Genomic DNA, 23,099 nt, shown 5'->3' on the forward strand with positions numbered 1-23,099 from the left:
GAATGGCAGGCCTGTCTTCAGCAGTGTGTAGGACTTGGCAGGACTAAGAGTACAGTTCAGTAACTCCCCAACTCTCATACTCACGGTTCTCACAGTGAGGGCCCTCCCAGCCACCCCGGCACTGGCAGCGGTAGCTTCCATTCCGTAGGACACAGGTGCCCTCGTTCATGCATGGGTTGGGTTTGCAGAGGCTCCCTGGACGCTTGGCTTCTGCAATGGAGAGCATGTTCACCAGGACCACACTGGGTCATACCCAATGATCCCTGCTCTAAGCAAGCCCAATTTTGATATGAGGACCCTGGTGCAGCATCTTACCAATCTTCCTCTCCTCTAAGGCCCTAAAGTAACAGGTTAGCAAATGGTTGGTGTTTTGATTGACAAGATGAATGAGATACAACTTCCACCTAGCTTTCCTACAGGTAATACAGACTCTCTCAGATAAGTTCATAGCAATGGCATTGCTTACATGCCTTTGTGGGTGTGTGCATGTGTGTGTGCGTGTGTGGAGGGGGGACTGTGGGGGTGTGTTTGTGTGCAGGTGCTAGGACTTGAACTCAGGAAGACCTAGGCGCTGTCGCTTAGCTTTTTCACTCAGGGCTGGTGGTCTACCACTTGAGCTACACCTCCCCACTTCTGGGATTTTTCTGGTCAATTGGAAATGAGTCTCATGGACTTTACTTCAGGGCTACCTTGGAACTGCAGTCCTGGGAGCTCAGCTACCCGAGTAGCTAGGATTACAGGTGTAAGCCATTGGTATCCACAACAAGTATTATTATTATTAATTTTTTGTTGGTCATGGGGCCTGAACTCTGGGCCTGAGCGCTGTCCCTCAGCTCTTCAGCTCAAGGCTAGCACTCTACCACTTGAGCCATAGCGCCACTTCTGGCTTTTTCTTTTTATATGGTGCTGAGGAATCGAACCCAGGGCCTCGTGCATGCAAGGCAAGCACTCTACCACTGAGCCACCTTCCCAGCCCCCTATTATTAATTTTTAAAAGCAAAATGAAGCCATGGAGTCAGATGGCCTGGCCCTGTTTGGCTCTTAGCTCTGTCATTTGCTACATGCATCAGTATCTGCCCGGGGTGTTTACAGTACTGGAGAGCTGTAGATTTCCTTAAAACGCCATCCATTTGATGGAATGCATGAATCTTAAGTTTGGGAAGGAGTGTCTGGGTTAAGTTCTTTGCTTCTTAGATGTCAACTGGAGTCAGTTACAGCTATTGTGGGACTTTGTGAGCACGTAGGATTTAGTGCAAACCCTGCATGTGGAGAGTCCTGTCTCAGTGGGAGTCCTGTCTCAGTGGGAGTCCTGTCTCAGGGGTGACCTGAAGGGCGTGGCTTGTCCCACTCACCTCTACATAACCACTCGATGAGCATGTCCCGGTGATAGTGCAGATCAGCGTAAGTTGCCACGTGGATCAGAGAGTCCCGGGGACCAGCGAGCCTCCTGAGAGCCTCCCTCAGGACAGGCCCCACACCCACAACCAAGACAGAGATGCCATTGTTTCTCAGCTTCTGGGCAGGGACAGCTGCATCCTCCGCCCCCTTCCCACCAGTGAGCATCACCACAGCCTTGGGGACACCAGGCCGGGCACCTCTCTGAACAGTCATCACTTTATCATAGATATGCAGCAGGGCCATGCCAGCGGAGCCTGCCCCACCCAGGTAGGGGGCCTGGCTCATGGCCCGCAGTGTGGCGGCGTGGGTGAGATGAGTGTCCAGCCCAAAGGCTGTCTGCACCTGACTTCCGTAGACCACCAAGCCGACCTGCGTCACATCCGGGTTCACGTCAAACTGGAGGGCACAGCTCCTCACAAAACCCTGCATCTGGGCAAAGTTCTCAGGTCCCACGGAGGCTGAGGAGTCTAACAGGAAGACCAGGTCCAGAGACTGTGCCTGGCAGCCTGCGGAAACAAGCAGAGAGGGGTCCTGATCCGGACCTGGCCTGAGCCCAGGTCAGCCCCTGCTGTCTGTCCATGCAGTATCCTCCTCCCTCCTCCTTCTCCCTTTTCTCTTTCCTCCTGCCTTCCCTCCCCCCATTCTTCCTCCTCCTACGCACAGGGCACTCCTCTCTTGAAACAGAAGCAGGAATATGAATACCTAGCTAGACTATCTATCCCAGCCAGTAGGTGTGGCCACATGTCTAAGCTCCATCTGATGGCATATGATCAGAAGCAACTATGCCATTTCCAAGCCTGAAAGGGTGCGAATTCAAACATGTGCACGTGGAAGCTGCCTGCCTTCTACGTTCCCTCACCCTTTGCTGACTGAGAAATGATGACCTTGGATCTCAAAGGAGCTAAGCCACTGCCGGTCCCAGGTCACTCTCCTGTGAATTGTGAAAGGAGCCTGGAGCGTATGGAAGCCATTGGGCTTTGGGGTCTCTTGTCAGAGCAGCATCTTCCCCTGTGCCTTCATCCATCTCATGATCACTTGTCCTCTAGTAGCACCCACTTGTACTTGCGGCACTAAAGAGGTCAATGCCCCGTTCCATAGGCTGGTGGTTGGTGGAGCACAGACAGGAAATGAATGATAATTAAAGATGGAGAGAAATGTAGGGAACACGGACAGAGATCAACAAGGGTTTCTCTGATGTGTTGATGTTTCAGCTAAGAACTGGGAGAGTACACTGATGCTGGCGGGGCACGGGCTCTCCCAAGCAGGGAAAAGGGCTGCAGGGACCAGGCTCTGCAGCAGGGACCAGGCTCTGCAGCAGGGACCAGGCTCTGCAGCAGGGATGAAACTCTGCAGCAGGGACCAGGCTCAGGGACCAGGCTCTCAGAAGCCAGAGGAAGAGGCCTGGGGCAGAGGGAACCACTGGGGAGGCTGAAGTATGGAGACAGAAGGTCTGATCACCTGATTTATTGGCTTTTACAGAGCCACTGTAGTACAAAGAAAATCAACAACCACAAGGAGGCTGAGGAGACAAGCTCCCTGTATATCCTGTGGGGTCCGGGCTAGCATTGTGAACAGAAGGACATTAGGTCAAAACGAAGGAAGTGGGACTAAATGTAAGTGTAGTAGTAAATAATAGAAATGTATCAATAAGAGCGTGTTAACTGTAACAATGAGCCATAATAATGTAAGGTGTTAACAAGAGGGGGAAATGGGGAGATTCAGGGGCGCCCTCTGCTATTGTCACATTTTATTATCTATAAATCAATTAACAATTCCTCTTTTTAAACACACACGCGTGCGAGCACGCACTCGCGCGCGCGCACACACACACACACACACTGTTTTCCACCAGAAATTAGCCTTAAGGGGCAGAATGAGAGTGGACAATCATCATCCCAGGCCAATCATTATCTTCTTACAGGTGGAAAGCCGCTTGCCTCTAGGCAAAGTGACCAGCTGGAAGCCATGAAGCTTCCTGCTGTCCCCTCTCCCAGGGGACTGGTCAAGAATGTGTTCCAGCTATGATATCTCCAACTGTGACCCCGCTCCTGCCCAGTGCTGAACAATGCCACTTCCCAGAGCTGCTGTTCCCATAGCACCTTCAGACAGCAGCTCACTTCTGTGAAACAGCACAGGACAGAAGAATATCAAAATATACCCCAGGTTGATCTCAATGACATGTTTGTGCATGTGTGAGAACATATGTGTGCACGTATCCACGCGATTGTGTTAATGTGTGCACAGACACATGCATGTGTGCCCATTGTGCATGCAGGAGCATGCACTCATGCAGTATGCTGCATCTGTGTGCATGCACATGTCTGTGCAGGTGTGTCCAAGGAACACATTTCTTTCTGTGGACTTCCATCAAAGAGGTTGGAAAGCTTGGGCAGGGAGGGTGGCTCAGTGGTAGAGTGCTTGCCTTGCATACATGAGGCCCTGGGTTTCAATTCCTCAGCACCACATAAGCAGAAACAAAAGAGGTTGGAAAACTGAGGTCCTGGAGCAGGGCTCCTTGTTAACACTACTAAAAATGATTATGAAAAATATTAAATACAACACTGATACTTTGCCAAGTCTGTACAAAGTGTTACATGTTGCTGGTCTTACCTAATCTTCACAAAAGCCCTTCAGAATGTCTTATTAGTACTTGACCTGTTTCCTCCACATTCTGAGAATCTACTGGTCATGTGGCTGACCCACCAAAGAGCTGGGCTGTGGCTCCAGCATCCAGCATGGGTGCTGGGAGAAAATAAATGGATAGCGGTGACCAGAAGGACAGACAACCCTGTTGTCTGGACAGTCCTGGGTCAGGAGCTATGACCTTACCAGTCTGTGGCCGGCTACACAGCTTTCTCTGAAGCTCTGGGATTTGAGCGAACAGGTCCTGGGGGTCAGTGTAGACCATCACATGCTTCGGGTTACCCGTGATCTCTTCTAGCTCTGCCCGCACGGCCACCCTGCCAATGGCCAGCAGGAGCAGTTCTCTGGCTCTTGCATGAAGTGCGGGGCCAGCAACTTCGTCCTGAGAGTGCGACTCGGTGAAGAGGACCACCACTCTGCGGGGCCGGTTCTGTCCTGTCCTGGCCGCAATCCCAAAGCCACGTTCTGCTGCCTGCTGCAAGGCATTGCCCGTCAGGGTGGGGCCGCTTGTGAATGGAATGCGGTCAAGGCTCCTGACCAGGTCTGGCACATCCTGGTACTCCCCCACTGGCACAACCACCACCAGCTCCCTGTTGTACACAGCCACACCCACACGGGCTCGAGAGTCCTCGCTCAGCACATTCTGCACGAAGTGCTTCACAAAGGCCTTGGCCCGCAGGAAGCCCTCCAGGGTAGTGTCCGCAGAGCTGTCCAGCAGGAAGAGGACATCGATCCTGCATTCCACACTCAGTTTGGGGGCTGTTGGAATCACAATGACATCCACTGTCACAATTCAGCCAGGGCACTGTGCACATTAGTTCCACTCAAGATGCCCCCACACCATGCAGAGAAACCTTCTCCTAGGAGGGGAAACTGAGGCCTCGGGGTATTAAATGACCAGGGCTTGCCACTGAATTTGAGATTGATATATGGGGAGCTTCCCCTCCTGTTTCTGGCTAAGGATCTCCATTCAACTACTTCTTTAAAAAGCAAAATGCAAGACAGGCACCAGTGGCTCACACCTGTAGTTCTAGCTAGTTAAAAGGCTAAGATCTAAGGGATCGATGTTTCAAACTAGTGTGTGCAGAAAAGTCAGCGAGATCCTATCTCCAATTAACCTGTAAAAATAAAACCCTGGGAGTCGTGGCTCAAGTGGTAGAACACCAGCCGTGAATATGCCAGGAGAGAGAGAGAGCACAAGGCCCTGAGTTCAAGACTGGCACTGGCTCACTCACAACAAAAGCAAAAGGCACCAATTTTCTAACCTTAACTGCTTTAAGATCATGAAGGCATGCTCTTGCAGTGTCTTCTAGAAGCTTCCCTGCTTTGCCTTTTATATTTAGATCTATAATCCATCTGGGACTTTTGGGAGGTAAGTTTTGAACGACAGGTATAGATCTATGGATCTCCAACAAACTCAACAGCACACTTTGAAAAGTTACTAGTGGAAAGCCCTCACCATATGCTAAAAGCACTACACATAAACCTATCTAAAAGTGGGAGCTTATATGACCTTTGCTTTACATCTTTGCAACCTACAGGGGCAGAGACTCCTTGCTCCTCTTTTGTAGAAGACAGACAAAAAGGTTCTTGCCAGAACCAGCCCTAGAAATGCTCACACATCAGACAGTCCTCCAGCTGATAAGCAGAGACAGCTGTCCTGCCAGAGCCCTTCCAGCCTCAGAGGCTGAATCAGATGCCAGGTCACATACTGGGAAAGTAGATGGCTCTAAAACTCAAGGGCCGGTTTTCTCCAGGTGCCAGGAAAGAGGAGGTCTAAGAAGGTCAAGCCCAGGCTTCGCATGCTCCCCAGTAGTCTTGGAAGTCCCAAGCATACATACCACAGTTGGCCTCCCCTCCAAAGGCCAGTGGGCAGAGACAGTGGTACCTGCCCAGTTCTTCTGGAATGCACGTGCCTCCATTCTGGCAGGGCTGTGAGTCACAAGGACCTATCAGAGAAATACCCATTAACAACCAAGCAAAATAGGACAGGGTTGAAGCCAGACAGTCAGAGGAATAAATCCTGAAGGGCTAAGCTCCCTTCCCTCCTCGCTGTTCTCTAGGAAAAGAGCCAAACACCTGCAGCAGAGAAGGTGAAAGAAGTACTTGTTACTGTTGTAGTTGTGCTGTTGTACTGAAGTACTTGTTGCTGCTCACCCCCATCATACACAGGAGGAAAATGGGGGCTCCAGACATCAGATAAACAGTATGCAGTGTTCAGAAAGAACTGGCGAATTGAAGGTAGAACGTACCTGGGCAAGTGGTCCTATAACAGCTGGCAGGGTGGCTGACAAACACTTTCTTCCAGCTACAATCCAAAGAAACAGAGTGATTGAGAGGTCAAAGGTTTCCAACAGGATTATAGCACTTACAAACTACCTAAGATTCCAATACAGAGAGGATCAAGAAAGATTAGCTCGTTTCCTTTCTTGATTCTATCCTACTTCTGAGTGCACACAGATTAGAGAATGCTTCCAACTACCCCGAGATGATTTCAAAAAGGATAATAGAAACTGACCATCACAGTGGAAACTAGAGGCCTCTGTATGCAAAATTCCAAACTATAGGAATAGCTTTCTATTATAAGCTATTTTTTCTGAGGCCCACAACACAGGAGGTGGTGCGGAAGCGGTAATACTGGAACCTAGCTACTGAAGTCTGGCGGTGTGACTGGGTTTGTTATATTCCTTCTCTAGCCTTCAGTACCCTGGGATGTGACCTGTAGTTTTCAACTGTGTTCCTTCAATGGTGAGAGAAAGGGACAGGGTGACCAGGGTTCCAGGCCTTCCCAGTGCTCCGGCCCTGTCCCTTCACCCCAACCCTGCTACTTCTATCTGGTCAGCATCAGCAGCCCTACAAGGCTCTGAAGCTCAAGCGTATTTGCAAACCATGGGACTCAATGACTTCTTAGCATTCTGAGACAACACAAAACCAGCATCCCAAGGAGTAGCCTCCATGTGCAAGGTGTCCCCATTGCTACCTTGACTCCTCAGCTCCTTGATGAGACCGTGGCTTCTTCCAGGGGGTTATATGGGTTCAGAGGGCTGAGCTAGGCTACCTATGGCCACTGGGCCATACCAGGGCTGGGATTCTAACCATCACCACTGACTCCAAAGCCTCATACTCTGCCCACTGGGCCTCACTCACCCCCCCTTTTTTTGTTGTTCCTAGCCTCAAACTCAGGTTCTGGGTGCTGTCCCTAGCTGCTTCTGCTTAAGGCTAGCATTCTACCCCTTGAGCCACAGTGCTACTTCTGGCCTTTCTCTGAGTGGTTTATTGGAGATGAAAGTTTCACCACAATCCTCAGATCTCAGCCTCCCGAGTAGCCAGGATTATAGGAGTGAGCTACCAGCACTTGGCTCTCTTGCAACCTTTTTGAGTCTCTGGGGTAATGAGTCATGGTGTAGCAGGAGAAAACCCTCAGCAGATCCCAGTATTGTTTCCTCTATGGAGGATCTTAGGCCTTGGCAAACAAACAAACAACAACAACAACAACAACAAAAGCCTGTTCTCTACCATTCCCCTCAGGGTCCTTCTAACACATCCTGCCCAAGCTTCTTGCCAGCGATAAGTGCATTGGGCTCGCCTCTGGGACAGGGCCTTTCTAGAAGTAAATGGGATAGAAGGTATATCAATTTAAAAAAATAGTGACTAAACTGCCTGCTCACTAAAAAGAAATTTATTGGGCCCAGAAAGGTGGCTCAGTGGTAGAAAGCTTGCTTTGCATGCATGAGGCCCTGGGTTTGATTCCTTAGCACCACATAAGCAGATAATGCCGGAAGTGGTGCTGTGGCTCAAGTGGTAGCCTTGAGTTGAAGAGCTGAGGGACAGCGCCCAGTCTCAGAGTTCAGGCCCCATGACCGACAAAAAAAAAAAAAAGAAAGAAAGAAAAAAGAAAGAGAGAGAAAGAAAGAGAGAGAGAGAAAGAAAGAGAGAGAGAGAAAGAAGGAAAAAAGAAAGAAAGAAAGAAAGAAAGAAAGAAAGAAAGAAAGGAAGGAAGGAAGGAAGGAAGGAAGGAAGGAAGGAAGGAAGGAAGAAAGAAAGGAAGAAAGAAAGAAAGGAAGGAATCTATCCAGGCACTGGGCACTGGTGGCTCACGCCTATAATCCTAGCTACTCAGGAGGGTGGGACATAGAGGATTTCAGTTCAAAACCAGCCCAGACAGAAGGCGTGGCCTGAGTGAGAAAGAAAGCTGAGGGTGAGTTCCTGTGTTCAAGCCCTGGTCGTGGCAAAAAGAAAAAAATCTTCTCTTCCAAACCACAGGGCCAGCCACAGGGGGCAAAATACAATGCCCAGGAAAAAGCTGCCCATAGCTTAACACTCCCTTCGTCCCTACTGGCCTCATAAAAATCCAAGTCCTCACTCAGAGAGCAACATGTGCGCCACTTCTCCCCAAGGCTTTGGTGGACCAGGTCTGGACACAAATGCCACTCCCTGTGCAAGACCCTCCTAACAACCCTGGCCCAGCTACTCGGGCCAGCTTGGGCTCTGTTAAGACCGACAGATTGACCGAGAAGCTGTGTCCTCTCTCTTCCCACGAAGCTCAGTCCCAGGTCTCCTTCAGTCCCTGTCACATGCTCCACAGCCTTGTCCAGCACCAGGGCCCCAGACCACATGGACAAACCTGTAGAAGGGGCAGCGCAAGGCCAGCACTGCGTCAGCACGCCGCAACCCCCTCCAGCACAGGGCATCGCCTGTGAGTTCCCGGATGGTCTCCAGTGTCTTGCGTTCACAGGGGTGAGCTTCAACCCTGCAGTCTTTCCATGGGACATGGAGAAGATACAAGAAGATGACACTTCCCACCTCCACCCCTGCTTCCCACAAGCAGCTGCTCTCGGGGGCTCTGCTGTCAGCCCTGGCACCTATGGCTTCTCTCAGGGGCACTGAGCATCTCCTCTGGCCAGACTCACCCCCACCCCTGGCTTGCACAGAGCATGCGCATGTTAACCTTCTATCTGATGAGCATTGCTTTAGCTTTGAGGGGCATCTTGTATTCCCCCAGGGCTGTCAAGGCAGGTGAAGCAGACTTAACAGATGATGGTACACTACCCCAGCTCTGGACCCCAATCCCTGGGCCATCAGTTCACACAGAAAGGAACCTGGGGCTCTGGCTGTGGAAATGCATAGGGCAGGTCACAGGGAACAGAATACAATGACCAGGACAAAAAGCTGCCCATTTCTTACACTCCTTCCCTCTTTCTCCCCCTTCTTCCCTCCCTAAGAAAGCTCTTGCTTCCGAAACTCTGCCGACCCTACACCCTTATTCCTTCTGTGCAAGGTCTCTGGCCACGGGGCAGGACGGTCCTACCTGGTGCAGCTGGAATGCAGAGGCCGGAGCTGCTGAGGGTACTGAGGAGGCCATTGGTGGCATCCTCCACCTGCTCAGCCAACAGCACGTGCTGCTCCCAGGGCTCACTGGCCAGCATGTGTAGCTCCTCCCATCTGTGGAGAGGTTCCAATGACACAATCCCCATGTCCACAGTCTTCTTGCCCAGCCACCTCCTGGATCCGGGCTCCTTGTGAACAGCAGCACCATCCTACTGGCCCAGAGACTACTTCACAGCAACCCTCATCCAACCAGGATGAAGGTGAGGACCAAGAAGTAAACTGTAGGTAGTCCTCAAGTGATGTGCACATGATCAGATTCACTAACTCAGAGGTGGGGCTCATAACCACCAGTGCATACTTGAGACAGAATCTTAACAGATTCATAGACTGCTTCTTTAAAACTCACAGCTAATGAGAAAAACAATCTATCAGAAAGCAATTTGAAGTGATAACAGGAGAAAAGCAAACAGGGATCACTAGCAATAGGAAAGCCAGCAGTGTGGTGATGTCCAGGTGAAATGTCCAGAACAGGTAGCCAGTGGACACCGTCATTAGAACCCATGACAAAAATGCAACACTGGGGAGGAGGAGACTGGATTGTGAAGAGGGAGCAAAATGATGGTGAGAAACTGCTTGGTAAGAAATTAGGGACAGGATTAAAATATATTGCATATGCATGTATGGAAATATCACAGTGAAATGTTTTATACGATGTTAATTCTTGGAATTTAGCCCAGGAGTGCATCCCGGGCCTAGGATGCGCAAGGTCCTGAATTCAATTCCAAGTACTTCTGTCCATGGCCCCAGCTCCATTTGGTTTTCAGCTAAGACCTTGCTTTTGCCTGGGCTGATCTTGGACAGTGATCCTTCTACTTCTGTCTCCTCAGTAGCTGGGATTACAGGTATATTCTGTCATATTTGACCCAACAGAAACAATCTTAATGGCACTGAAGCCCTAAGCCACCATGATGGATGGCTGGGTCACTCCAAAAAGTAAGATGACTCCATGAATTTCCATTTCTCCTCAAATGAATTTGAGTTGCTTCTCTGGCACTTGCCACAAAATCTGTTCAGACAACGCCAAAGAGCACGAAACGCTGACTTCCCAAAGTTGGGCCGTTATATACCAAATCCCCAAACAGCAAATCATAGAAAAGGAAAACATGCAAGGATCTGTTTTCCCAGCTTCCAGTCTCACCACTGCCATGGTGGAAGCTCTAAGGTACTTTCAGTTGTCATGGTCCCCAGGATGCCCTCAAATGGACCCCAGATTGATAGAGGCACTCACCTGGGAAACCGGACCCCCACAGCAAACACAGTAACTCCCTTTTCCTTCAGCTGTTTGGCCGGCAGTGCCACGTGCCCCTGGGACTTCCCATCGGTGACAAGGATGAGGAGTTGGGGCACAGAGCCATTCCTGCCTCCGGGAAACCCTCTGTGCAGAAGGTGTTTCAGAGCGAGGCCCGTCTCTGTACGTCCTCCTCTGAGGAAGCCATTGGGGGGACAAAGGAAGACACATGCCAGTGAGGTGGGTGATTGGAAGTTGAGAAGACAGTCAGAAATCCATTGGGCTCCTGTTGTTGCAATCCTACCATTCAAACCAGTGATGGGTAGAAATCTACCTTTTCTGTGAACTTGGAGCTCACTCTGCTCACTTCTGCGATGTTCTATATTGTCATTCTCCATGCACATGGACATTTTTTGTATTGTCTCCCTGGATCTCTAGAGTTGACTCCAGGCTGACAAGTCTTATCTAACACCTACCTCCTAATTCATGCATCACCCCCACTCTTCTCCCAGTTCAGCATATCAAGGGTTGGGAAGGTAAATAACCAAGCTGAAGAAAACTGTGTGTAAGTAAGAATCTGTAGAGTGATGAGCTGGGGTTTTACTACGAAGATCTGATAGGAGGGCCTCAATGTCTGATGGTCTGCAGATCAGGTTACAGTAGGCCAGACATCAATGGCCCTGTGTGTCTTATCCTCACAGTTCCTAGCAAGGACTGTTTAATAAGTGGAATTTGAACTAGAAGACTCATGCAGGCATCCTTTCAGACAGACCACTGGGTAAAAAACGTGAGTGAGTCAGTGGATGGATCTCAGGCTGCTGCAGAGGGGCCAAGCCTTGCAGCAGAGAGCAGTAGATCCTACAATTGTCAGGGTGGTTTCTTAGCCATCCCAGAACGCACTTTGAGGGGATGCCTTGGTCTTGAAAAGCAAGTGGGCCTTGTAGGTAGTGCTGCCTGTCTTGATTAGCCCAGCCCTGAAAGTCTCACTGCAGAGCAGAGACAAGGAGATGGGAGATCCTCTCCCATTCAGTCATCATTCCTCTACTCCGACAGACACGAGCCTATCTCCATTTCTAGTGTTCCTGGGGACCCCACAACTGTGGCCAAAAATAAGCTACTACCTCCGTGTCTTGTCCCATCTCAGTCCTGCAAAGATCTGCAAGTGCTAACCAAGCACATTCTCAAAAATGTGTGGTCAGGTACTTGGAAGGCCTAGCATCCTCCTCTGGCACTGTGTGTGTGTGTGTGTGTGTGTGTGTGTGTCTGTGTCTGTGTCTGTGTCTGTGTGTCTGTGTCTGTATCTGTGTGTCTATGTGTGTGTGCGCCAGTACTAAGGCTTCGACTCAGAGCATCAAGCTCTCACTCTGCTTTTTTTGCTCAAGAATGGCACTGGAACACTTAAGCTACACTTACACGTTCAGCTTTTTGCTGGTTAATTGGAAATAATAGTCTCACAAACTTTCCTGCTTGGGCTAGATTCAAACTGTGATCCTCAGATCTCACCCTCCTGGGAAGGTAGAATTTTTGATGTAGCACAAATTAGTGCTTCATTCATTTCTTGGGCCAAATATCATTTAGTTGGATGGATATAGAACACTTGGTCTATCCATTCATCAGTTGCACGTTTGTCTTGTTGCCAGCTGGGGGCTGTTGTAATCAGTGCTGTTATGAGCATTAACACACAAGTTTTTATATGGGCAAACTGCTCCCAAGGGAAAGATTAAAAAATGTATACGAATCCATTTTTTAAAATCCCACATATTGCTTTGCTTTCTCCTCTTGCACTTTCTTGCATATCCCTGGCAAGGCACCCAAAACAGAGGACATAGCTGGGATGCACAGCTAAAGGTATCTTTACCTTAGGGTTCCTAGCTATCCCTGGGGCCCTCGGCTTTTGCAAGCACTGGCACATGACAGAGTTCTGTGACTGGAAAAGGTACTTTGGAGATTTGGAATTTTGCAACAAAATGTGGCAAATGCGCGCATGTGCACACACACACACACACACACACACACACACACACACACTTCACACACTTCAGTAGGATTTTACTGGATACCAGCAGAGAGGGACAGCAGGGGCGAGAGCAGAGCTGGAGATTAGAGTGGTTGAAGGTGTGAGGTGTGTGTGTGTGTATATGTGTATGCACGTCCGTGCATCTGTGCATGATATACCCATATTCACATGAAGGATACATTCATATAACAAGTAGATTATACATGTATGTACATAAATAACATAAAATATGTGCATGTATGTATATATATGAGTGTGTGTGTATCTATATGAGTAAATACATTCCCATCAGCTGCCTTGTAACAGAAATCACAACCCCACTACGTACACATCACTCAGACATTTATTTAGCATGTACACAGACAAGCAGGTATTCATTAGCAGGTATTCATCATTTTAAAGCACTCTCCACAGCAGACGGACACTTCTATTATTAGAGCACAAAAATGACTCTCGGGGAAGTGCAAGCAGCAAGGGCCTCCTTAGACAACTAGGACTGAGTGTCCTTCCCCAAACCCACACACTTCACTGCAGTCTGACCATGAAAAGAAAAGCCTCTGTCCTAGGCCAACTGACTATACATAAAACCAGCAAATAGCTTTTCCGCTTGCACTTGAATTCCCACGGCACATTAACATGCAATGAAGAGGGATGGCTTTGAGAAGGAAATTTCTTTACCCAGTATGCATAGAGTGGGCACTGGAAGCAGCCCACAGTAAGTACTCAGTACTCAAGTACTCAGTATTTGAGTACTGAGTACTTTGAGTACTCAGTAAATATTCAAAGCAGGGCTGACCCCTTCTAGGGATAATTTTCAAGGCCACTGGCCTCATCCCAGCCATGGCAATATCTGATCATACTCACTTGAAAACCATCCTCTTGAGTTCAGTCTTCACTTCCTTTCGGGTTGAAAATGAATCCAAGGGGAATTCCAGATGAGGAGTGGAACCAAACTGGAATGCTCCCACTCTGACCTGCAGCAGTGGAAGGCGGGTGGGGGATGGGGGCAGTGGCCCAAGACTGGGGTCAAATTTTAAACATTCCACAATGGAAAGAAAGGAGGAGAAAAGCTACCAACCCTGCTTCCTGTCCACCAACAAGTACCACTGCCCAGCCAAGAATCTAGAAGGAAATGGTCAAACCTGCCTACTTGCTTCATGCCCTATCTCCAAGAGGAAAATACACACCCTGGCAACCTTTTCTTTTCTTTCTTTTTTTTTTTCCAGTCCTGAGGATTGAACTCAGGGCCTGAGCACTGTCCCTGAGCTTCTTTTGCTCAAGGCTAGCATTATATGGTACTGAGGAATTGAACCCAGGGCTTCATGCATACTAGGCAAGCACTCTATCACTAAGCCAACATTCCCAGCCCCTTGAAGGTTTTCAATGGAGCAGCAATCAGCCTTAAGACAGAGCTTCGTTCATACCTGCTGACTGCCCTCCAGGCCCAGGTGCTGTTGTTATTAGCTCATGTGATCCATGGAGGCACAGCTAATGCACATTATTCCTGCACAGACCAAAATGTGCAGGTGACATGGAATAAAGGTCATGTACAAGGGCTTACTTGCCCAGGGCTAGCAAGGGAGGGGTCCAGAACATTGGACTTGGAAACTCTGGCCTTTCCTTAAGGCTCAATTTTAGCATCTGCCTTCTCAGAAACCAACACAGACCTTTAGCTGACCCAATTGAGGAGTCAACAGAAGCTCTCCCCAAACACCACCACTAGTGGATCATCACTAGCTATAACTACCAACCCCTCATCCTTTGCATGTGGGCAAGACTTCTGAGATTGCTTCATACCAACCTGGGGAAAGTCTAGGTCTCTAAATCAGAGTCAGATTAGGGGACAATCAGTCCCTAGAATGAAGACAAAGTAATACTGCAGTTAAGGTCGGTCAGCATGCTGGCCAAGATTTCCAATGGGACAGGCGATTCCCATTTAAACCATTATGCAGACTTTTGCTCTGGAGCTTGGGAGATAAAGAGCTGATGTCCTCAGTTTGCCCAACTGGCCTCCCTCCAACAGGCAGGAAACTGTTTGGCATCTAAACCAGAAATATAAATCTTATATTGACATTTGGGGTGATGGACACTGGAAGACAGAACAGAGGACAACTCCAAGAAGCTTCTGACAAACAGTCTTTCCCTGATTTCCCTTGAATTTATTGGGACAGGCACTGGGACTCACTTCTGTAATCCCAACTACTCAGGAGACTGAGATTTGAGGATTGTGGTTCCAAACCAGACTAAGGCAGGTAAATCCTCCAAGCTCCTCCCCCACCCCCCCTTAATCAGCAGAACACTAGAACTGGAGGCATGGAGCAGGACAACTGGATAGCCACCTATGAAACATTAAGGATAAATTGCAAGTGGACTCAAGATTTAACTGTGAAAACCCTAACCATAAAAATTCCAGAAGAACCCTTGGAAAAACTCCCTTGTAATTAGAGGTGTACTAGAATTAAAAATTCCGCTTTATAGCTGGGCACAACTCCTGTAATCCTAGCTACACAGGAGGCTCAAATCTGAGTCACTGTTTGAAACCAACCTAAGCAGGAAAGGCCAGGAGCCTCTTATCTCTAATTAACCACCAAAAAAGCTAGAAGTGGAATTGTGGCTCAAGTGGTAGAGGACTGGCCTTGAGGAAAAAAGCTCAAGGACAGCTCCCAGACCCTGAGTTCAAGCCCCAGGACTGGCATAAAAAGAAAGAAAATACAACTTTATGAATTAAAATTTCTTTAAAGTGTAAAATAAGGACTGATCAATCTGACCAGCAGAAAAATAAAGCAACAAGAAAAATCCCTGAAAAACCTATGTAGGGCAAAACATAGCTTAATGCAATAAAAACAAATGAAGACAAAATTATTTACAGCTTATGTTAGAGGACAAAGATTTGTTTTCTTAATATATATAGTGTTTATAGGACTCAATATGAAAAAGAACAACAATCAACAGAAACCAGACAAGTACAGAAACAAAGGTCACAGAACAGAAAATATGAATGGTGCTTGAATGTAAATATGTTTGGCTTTCTCATTTTTAGGGAGAGCAGATTTACATTACTCATGAAGAGATATCATTTTTTCCCTTTAGCAAAAACACTCAGACATCACTGGGAGAAATGAAAACTGGCACAGTTAGCCAGGCACTGGTGGCTCACGCCTGTAATCCTAGCTGCTCAGGAGGCTGAGATCTGAGGATCACGGTTCAAAGCCAGCCCAGACAGGAAAGTCCATGAGACTCTTATCTCCAATAAACCATCAGAAAACCGGAAGTGGCACTGTGGCTTAAGTGATAGAGCAGTTGCCTGAGCTGAAGAGCTGAGGGGCAGAGTCCAAGCCTCATACCCCACCCCACCCCACCCCTGCCAAAAACATAATAAAAAGAAAAGAAAATTGGCACAGCATCCTCAAAGGAAAATATGTCAATATTCATTAAAAATTAAAAGTGCACAAGACTATTGGGAGTTTATCCTGTAGATTTCTTTCCATAAAAGTGCAATCAAGTATTTACAAATCACACTGTATTTATAATCATAAATCTCCATTATTAGTAGGTTGATTAATTAGACCTCAGTAAATCCTATGGCACAGCTGTAAGAATAATAGATCTCTATCTATCAATATGGATCCTCTTCCAAGATGATGTAATAGTAAAAAGATGGGAGACACAATGAGGTGTAGACTAAGCTATCCTTTCTGATAAAGGGGGAAGGTTGGGTAGGATCAAAGTACATTATTTGCATGCTTGTAAATATCACAATGAAATCTCTTTATACAACTGATTTATGCTAAGAATATTTTTTAAAAAGTATATGCAGTTGATCAGGTAAGTAGGAGACAGAAAAAAAAAATTCCTTAAGACCAGCAGCTGGGTCTATTTACTTGGGTTAAACAGGAAGGATACAACTTCAAAACAAAACAGGCAGGAAACAGGCAAAGTCAGTACTTAAGGCACTTAATTTAATTGGCGGTCTGGGAGCAAATAGCTGCCTTTTATCTTCAGTTTACTGTACTCTCAGAAGCAAACCCGCCCAGATTTCTCACCACACTGCAATCACTTCGCTTCAATAGCTTTAATCGGTCTATTAGAGCAGGAAGTGAACTCTCAGCTTTTAGTGTTAAGAGGAAGACTTCAAACACCTCCAATACACCTCAGTAGCAGAGTATCCAAACAAAGCCTCAATTGAAAACTATTTGAAAATTCTTCTGAAAACGGAAGATAGAGAAAGCAAAACAGAGTGCTGATTAAATCCCTTGTGTGCAAAAAAAAAAACCAAAAAAACAAACAAACAAAAAAAGAGACAAAAACATAGCAATAAGCTGGGTACTCGTGGCTCACATCTAGAACCCTAGCTACTTGGGTGGCTGGATAGTGGGAGAATTGAGGTTCAAGGCCAGCCCAGTCAGGAAAGTTCACAAGCCCTTGTCTGGAAAAATAACTAGCATAATAACTAGTCAGAGGTGTGGTTCAAATGGTAGAGCACCAGCCTCTCAAGCTTGAAGCCCCCTTACCACCAACAATACAGCAATAAAAGTATAATGCCTGAAGCTACAAAAATCACTCTAAAGCAGAACCCTCCACACAGGGTGGTCTGTGAACTCGGTCAAGACACTCACCCATCCCAGTAAGACACCGTTTTCTCTAGCTAGGAGAAAGTCTTTCGCTAGCTCAAATGGCAGGTTCTAACTTCTTAATATGATAGGCCATTCTGCATTCTCTTCCAGATGAAAAAGATAATTAGGGTCCATTTTTATGGCTATCTCTGGGGCTCTTACCTTCTTGGCTCTCTGTTATAGGCACTGTCTATCTGCCAATATCTAACCTAAAGCAGTCCTTCTGAAACTCAATGGACATAGTGGTCCAGCAACACTGAGGTTGAATTTCCCAGACCCAATGAATGGGTCCACTCCCCACAGCACCAGCCACAAAGTTCCTTGACTTGCTTGTCCTCCTGTCTTCTATCTCCTCTCCTAGACTTCCTGCACCACCTCGTTGCTGGCTGTCTATTTGCTATGTGATAGCAAAGCATGATGGATCCTGAGTATCACTTCTCCCTCACATAGAGGCTGCCCATTGGGAGAGACAGATGGCCCAATGGAGTGAGTACTGGGCTGAGAGCCAAGAGCCCTGGTTCTTCCACATGTAAGTGTCTCCTGAGATTGCTTTGTGGCCCTGCTCAGTTACTTGGCCTCTCTGTTTCCTCCTCTGCAAAATATTCACTAATAATTTGTCCAGTTATTTTCTTCTTTCTTGCTGCCCTCAGAGGTCTCCAGGTTATCATCACAAAACATGCTATGTCAATGCCCGTGTTTGATCTTTCTGTCTCTTCCTCCATGATTCACTGTGCAATGATTCCTAGACAATCATTTGAAAAGTAAGGCACCGAGCTGGGCACAGCGACTCATGCCTATAGTCTTAGCTACTCAGAAGGCTGAGATCCAAGGATTGGGGTTCAAAGCCAGCCTGAGCAGGAAAGTCTTATAAGGACAGACACTTATCTTCAGTTAACTAACAAAAAGCCAGAAGTACAGCTGTGGCTCAAGTGGTAGAGGACTAACCTTGAACTAAAAAGCTGAAGGACAGTGCCCAGGCCCTGAGTTCAAGCCCCAGGACCGGCAACAACAATGACAAAACTAAAGCACTGTCTAGAGGAGGCAGAAATGCATCCATCCTCTGCCCTGGCTCTTTTAGGATTGATACCTAACTGACCTCATAGTTGGAGCCTCCAAGCTGCATGTGGCCAGACTGAATAGCATTTGCTATGGTATCTGCAGAGACCAGGCCAGTGCCTAAGACCCAGGGAAAGGTGCTCATGCTCTCACGTCATTCTGCAGAAAATCTGGTCCTCATTACAAGCTACACATGCTCCTAAATCTTAGATGTTTTATTGGGAATTAACCCAGGAATGACATCTTGGCATACTACTTCCTTCCTCAACCTGTATGTGACTAATCTGTAATTCAAATAATTATGGCTTGCCAGGGCAAAATACCCTTCCTATTAAACTTTTGAGTTTGGGGTAGAAGGTTCATACGTTTCAAGATCGAGAATGTGTTTTTCAAAGTTTGTTCTGCTGAGTCTCCTGCTGGAGTTGAATCCTAATCTTCTCCATTCCCACCCTTATCTCCCATAGAAACCACTACCCTTGGCCCCTTATAAGCCAAGCCTCTCTCCTTTCTTTATGCCTACACATGCCATTATAGTTTAGGTTTTCATTCACTTCTCTTCGTTTTTATGTAAAAAGCATCAGATTCTCCATACCATTTACATCTTACTTTTTACCTTTATCTGTTCTGATGCGTTTGCATGTCAGAGCACTTTCTCACTCCCTGTGTACAGATGCCTGGAGTTTTCCTTACACGAAGACACCATTGTGGATTAACCTGGTCCCTGCAGTAGCTACGCAGATTGCCTGAAACCTTACACTATTACAAATAACACTCAATGAGCTACAAGGAGCAATGACTTTGCAGAGGTGGCAGTATGGGCAGAATAAATTTCTACAAGTGGAACTGTTAGGTCAGAAGGGCCAAGCCTCTGTCACTGTGATGGATCTTGTTGGCAAGCCTCCATGGCTTCACCATTTGACCCTCCCACCAATAGGGCATGAAAACATGAGTTTCTTAAAGGTTTGCCCATGGAGTGTGACACTTAGCTTTGGATTTCTGAAAAATGCTGGTCCAAGATTCACTACTAGAAATGCCACTGGGAATCTTTCCACGTGCCTAAAGACCATTTGTGTTTGGCTTTTGGCAATGATCTGTCCACATTCATTGTCCATTTTTCTACTGTGTGTTTCAGAATTGCACCTTTCAGGGACATAGCTACCACAGTCTGCTAATATTTATGACCTATATTTGAAGCGAGAAGAAGAAAGAAAGATGTGGGATGTAGGTGCATATCTTTGCAAGAGAGGGCAGGAGTTGTACTTCATCCTAATACTCTTGTCTGATCAATATGTGTCCTTTTTCCATGGTTCTGCAAACACAACACCTTCTCTACTGAGAAATCAGAGCTGTGTGTTCGTCTTTCACCTCAACATCCAGATGCCTGTCATCTTGACTCTTCAGACTAAAATAATTGGTCACTACTTTGAAGGGTTTCTTGGTCACTTCAAGGATTTCTTGTCACTTTTAACTGAGCTACTCAGATACACAGTTTGACAAGGCTGGTACTCACCCTCTTGGGGCTGATGTCCAGCGTGTCGCAGACTGTGATGGCAAAGTGCTTGGCCCGCTCAAAGCTCCCTTTCCCAATGCTGTGAGAACCATCTAACAGAAACAGGACGTCCAGCGCCGCTGAGCACCACATCACTGGAGAGAGTGAGACAGACAGGGGAGAATGAACTAGATTTCTCCATATTGCAAAGACTCCCTGGTAAGGACCTTGTAAATGCTCATCCAGGCCCAATCTGAGCTCTGTAAGAAGGGTCTCCTGGAACAGCTATGGTCCCTGCCTTCGAGGGGCCATAATCTAGGGCATGTGGTCACATGGTCACATAATCACAGGTGTCATACAGTCAGACACCCTGACACATGGGGCCATGTGACCCAGGAGTTGAAGTAGCAGCAATCAGAGCTACTCTGGCTGTGCTTTTCCTACCTGCCACACTGCCTCAAACATGGCAGACATGGAGACATTTTACATGTAACTCATTGAGTTAATTCCCACAGCCACCCCGAAACAGATCAAACTTTTCTCCTTTGAAATTTGTATTGAGATTTAATTCCCATGCCATACAATCCTTCCACTTCAAGTGTCCAGTTTCACCTCGTTAGCAGATTCATGGATGAATTCTGTCATCCTTCACAGTCAATGTTAGAGCGTTTTCCCCCTCACCTCAAGAAATCTTGTACCTTTTAGTGACCATAGTCCCCACTCCCCAGATCTGCAGAGATTTATTTTTGTTTTTCACTTCTACTGGACTGATGAGGAAAGCAGAGGGCAGAAACATTTTGTAACTTTCTGGAACCAAGGTACCAGGAAGTCGTAGAGCAGGGAACCAAACCCAATGATCTGGCTCCTCCCACATCAGCAGGAGCATCTGAAGGGAAGTGGAGGAGTCAGGGAGTCACCATGGAGATGGTACCTCTCAAGAAGGAAGTACTGGAGCCGCTGGGAATGAAGGGAGTTCACTAGAGAAGGGAGGAAGGGATAGGCAGAGTGTCTTGGAAATCGGGTGCCGCTTAAGCACTTGGAAGAGTCTTGACTAGGATGGGAGAGGAAGGAATATGGCGGAACATGAGGGTGGCTGGGTAGTTGAGGGACCAGCCAAGAAATCAGCAACAAAAATTCACTGAGGCTGTTTATGTGACCTGTTTTTGTTTTGTTTTCCAAGGAGACTTACTTGGCCAAGCCCCTGGTTGGAGAAAATACCTGCCCACTTTGTGAAAGGGAGCTGGGAGCGGGGTGGCATCTCTCAGGGAGAACATGGTTTTTCTTGGTCCCTCTCAGAGACGCCTGAATGGGGGTTGGCAGGGATAGGTAAACACAGGCTTACTTTTGCTGGCAACAGCAATCTTTCCAATGGTCTCTCTGCTCACATGGACTTCCTGAAATGGGAGGGATGGGGATGCTAGGAGAGAAAACACCAGAAGCAGTCAAGACAAGGCAAGATGGAGGGGACTCTTCATCTTATCATTATGTGACCAGAATGAACTCGTAACAAGGAAGGAAACCTGGAGTAGTCCAATGGTATTTGTATCTCAGACATGACCACACGGGAGGCTTGGGGTACAGGCTTAGCGTGTGTAAGGCCCTTGGTTCCATCTCTGGATATCTTTACCCAAATGTCATCCCCTGCATAGCATTAAATAGTATGAAGAAAATTGTTCCATTTTTATGAGGTGCCTTTTTATTTAGATTTGAATATTTTGAAGAGAAACATTAAAAATATACATAGCTGGGCTACGAAGAAACAGTGATTCTGAAAACTTGGGTCCCTGGTTAGGAACAGTGCCACTGGCTCACGCCTGTAATCCAAGCTACTCAGGAGGCTGACATCTGTGGTTCATGGTTCGAAGCCAGCCCAGGCAGGGAGACCAGAACTCCAGAAGCGGAGCTGTGGTTCAAGTGGTAGAGCATAAACCTTGAGCAAAAATGCTCAGGGACTATGCCTCAGGATTGGCACACACACACACACACACACACACACACACACACACACACACACACGAACCAATTCTCCAGGTGAGGCTCCTTACACTCTATCTAGGCACATATTTGGAAGGTCTCCAACCTGCTGCCAGGAATCTCAGGCAAAACATTTCATTGCGGGAGATGGGAAGGGATGGGAAGGGGAAACGAAGGAGGAGGCAACAATGCTTGATAAGAAACGTACTCATTATCTTGCCCATGTAATTGTAACCCCTCTGTATGGTATTTTCACAAAAAAAAAAGTCTTGATGGAATCCATTCATTTATAAAATATATGTTAACAAAAAAGGATCAGCGTAATTTGAAGCAAACCAAGGCCCCAGTACTTCATTATCTATTCCTTGCCAAGAACCAGCTTACCTCTGGAAAACAGGAAAATGCAGATGGCTTCCAGCAACAGCAAAGAAGGCATATTGAAATGGCTACAGGGCCAGGAAAAGAAACAAAGCATCAGCAATGAGTATGTCCGTCTCCCCCAATACAACAGATGCCACTTGAGACACTGACCACTGTGGGTCACAAACGGGACCTCTGAGGTCTCCTCACTTGCCACCTGCCCCCCCCCAATAATTACAGTAGCCTGGATGCCACAGATTTCCCAAAATGCCATGAAGACCTTGCTCCCTTTAAACAATATCTAACATCTTCCCCTGAGCATCACCATCACCCCCCGCCCCCTTCTCAGCCTTACCAACCTTGCCATGTAAATGGCCCACCTTGGGTCTCAGTTTCTTTTTTAATATGTTTTTTATTGTAAAAATGCAGTACAGATGGGTTACAGTAACACAAGCAAGGTAATGAGTCCATTTCCTATCAAGCATTGTTGCCTGCTCCTTTGTTTTTCCCCTACTTTCCCTCCCACCTCCACACCCTGCCAAAGTTGTGAAGTTTGTTTGCAACATAGTGTCTTGTACATCTCATTGTTACAATGGGTCCACCTGTATACCTATTTAAGCATTTTGTTTTTTCCCTTGCCCTTCCCAAGTTAGAGAAGTGTATATATAAGATGCAAAGCACCAACATCAAATATAGTAAAAACAGGGATTATACAAAGAAACAACAACAAAAATCACATGGTACATTATAAATACATTAGAAACAATAGCAAGAAGGAAAAAAATATTTGTGTCCCTATCTTGGGGTTCATTTCACTTAACATCATCTTATATGGTCATATGTACAGAGCTTTTGACCTTTTCTACTTGTCCTACCCATGTACTAGTTATTGCAAATAAGGGAAACCATGGGACCTATGTTTCTTTGGGCCTG

The 23,099-nt window shown here is 47.1% G+C and overlaps 1 protein-coding gene across 1 annotated transcript in view; it reads right to left on the minus strand.

Moving 5' to 3' along the window:
* Vwa2 (von Willebrand factor A domain containing 2) overlaps positions 1–23,099 on the minus strand; it is a 36,034-nt gene that overhangs the window by 2,592 nt on the left and 10,343 nt on the right. Inside the window, exons 2-13 of the mRNA XM_042689411.1 lie at positions 22,191–22,252; positions 21,175–21,249; positions 19,854–19,987; positions 13,539–13,648; positions 10,658–10,852; positions 9,350–9,483; positions 8,666–8,798; positions 6,294–6,349; positions 5,883–5,990; positions 4,228–4,800; positions 1,353–1,904; positions 85–210 (exon numbers count right to left, since the gene is read on the minus strand). Of these exons, the coding sequence (XP_042545345.1) occupies positions 85–210; positions 1,353–1,904; positions 4,228–4,800; positions 5,883–5,990; positions 6,294–6,349; positions 8,666–8,798; positions 9,350–9,483; positions 10,658–10,852; positions 13,539–13,648; positions 19,854–19,987; positions 21,175–21,249; positions 22,191–22,242 (2,248 nt within the window). The 5' untranslated portion in view covers positions 22,243–22,252. The remainder of the gene's footprint in view (positions 1–84; positions 211–1,352; positions 1,905–4,227; positions 4,801–5,882; positions 5,991–6,293; positions 6,350–8,665; positions 8,799–9,349; positions 9,484–10,657; positions 10,853–13,538; positions 13,649–19,853; positions 19,988–21,174; positions 21,250–22,190; positions 22,253–23,099) is intronic.

Source organism: Dipodomys spectabilis, unplaced genomic scaffold (genome assembly GCF_019054845.1).
Source record: "Dipodomys spectabilis isolate Male_0828 unplaced genomic scaffold, ASM1905484v1 ptg000125l, whole genome shotgun sequence".
NCBI lineage: Eukaryota > Metazoa > Chordata > Mammalia > Rodentia > Heteromyidae > Dipodomys > Dipodomys spectabilis.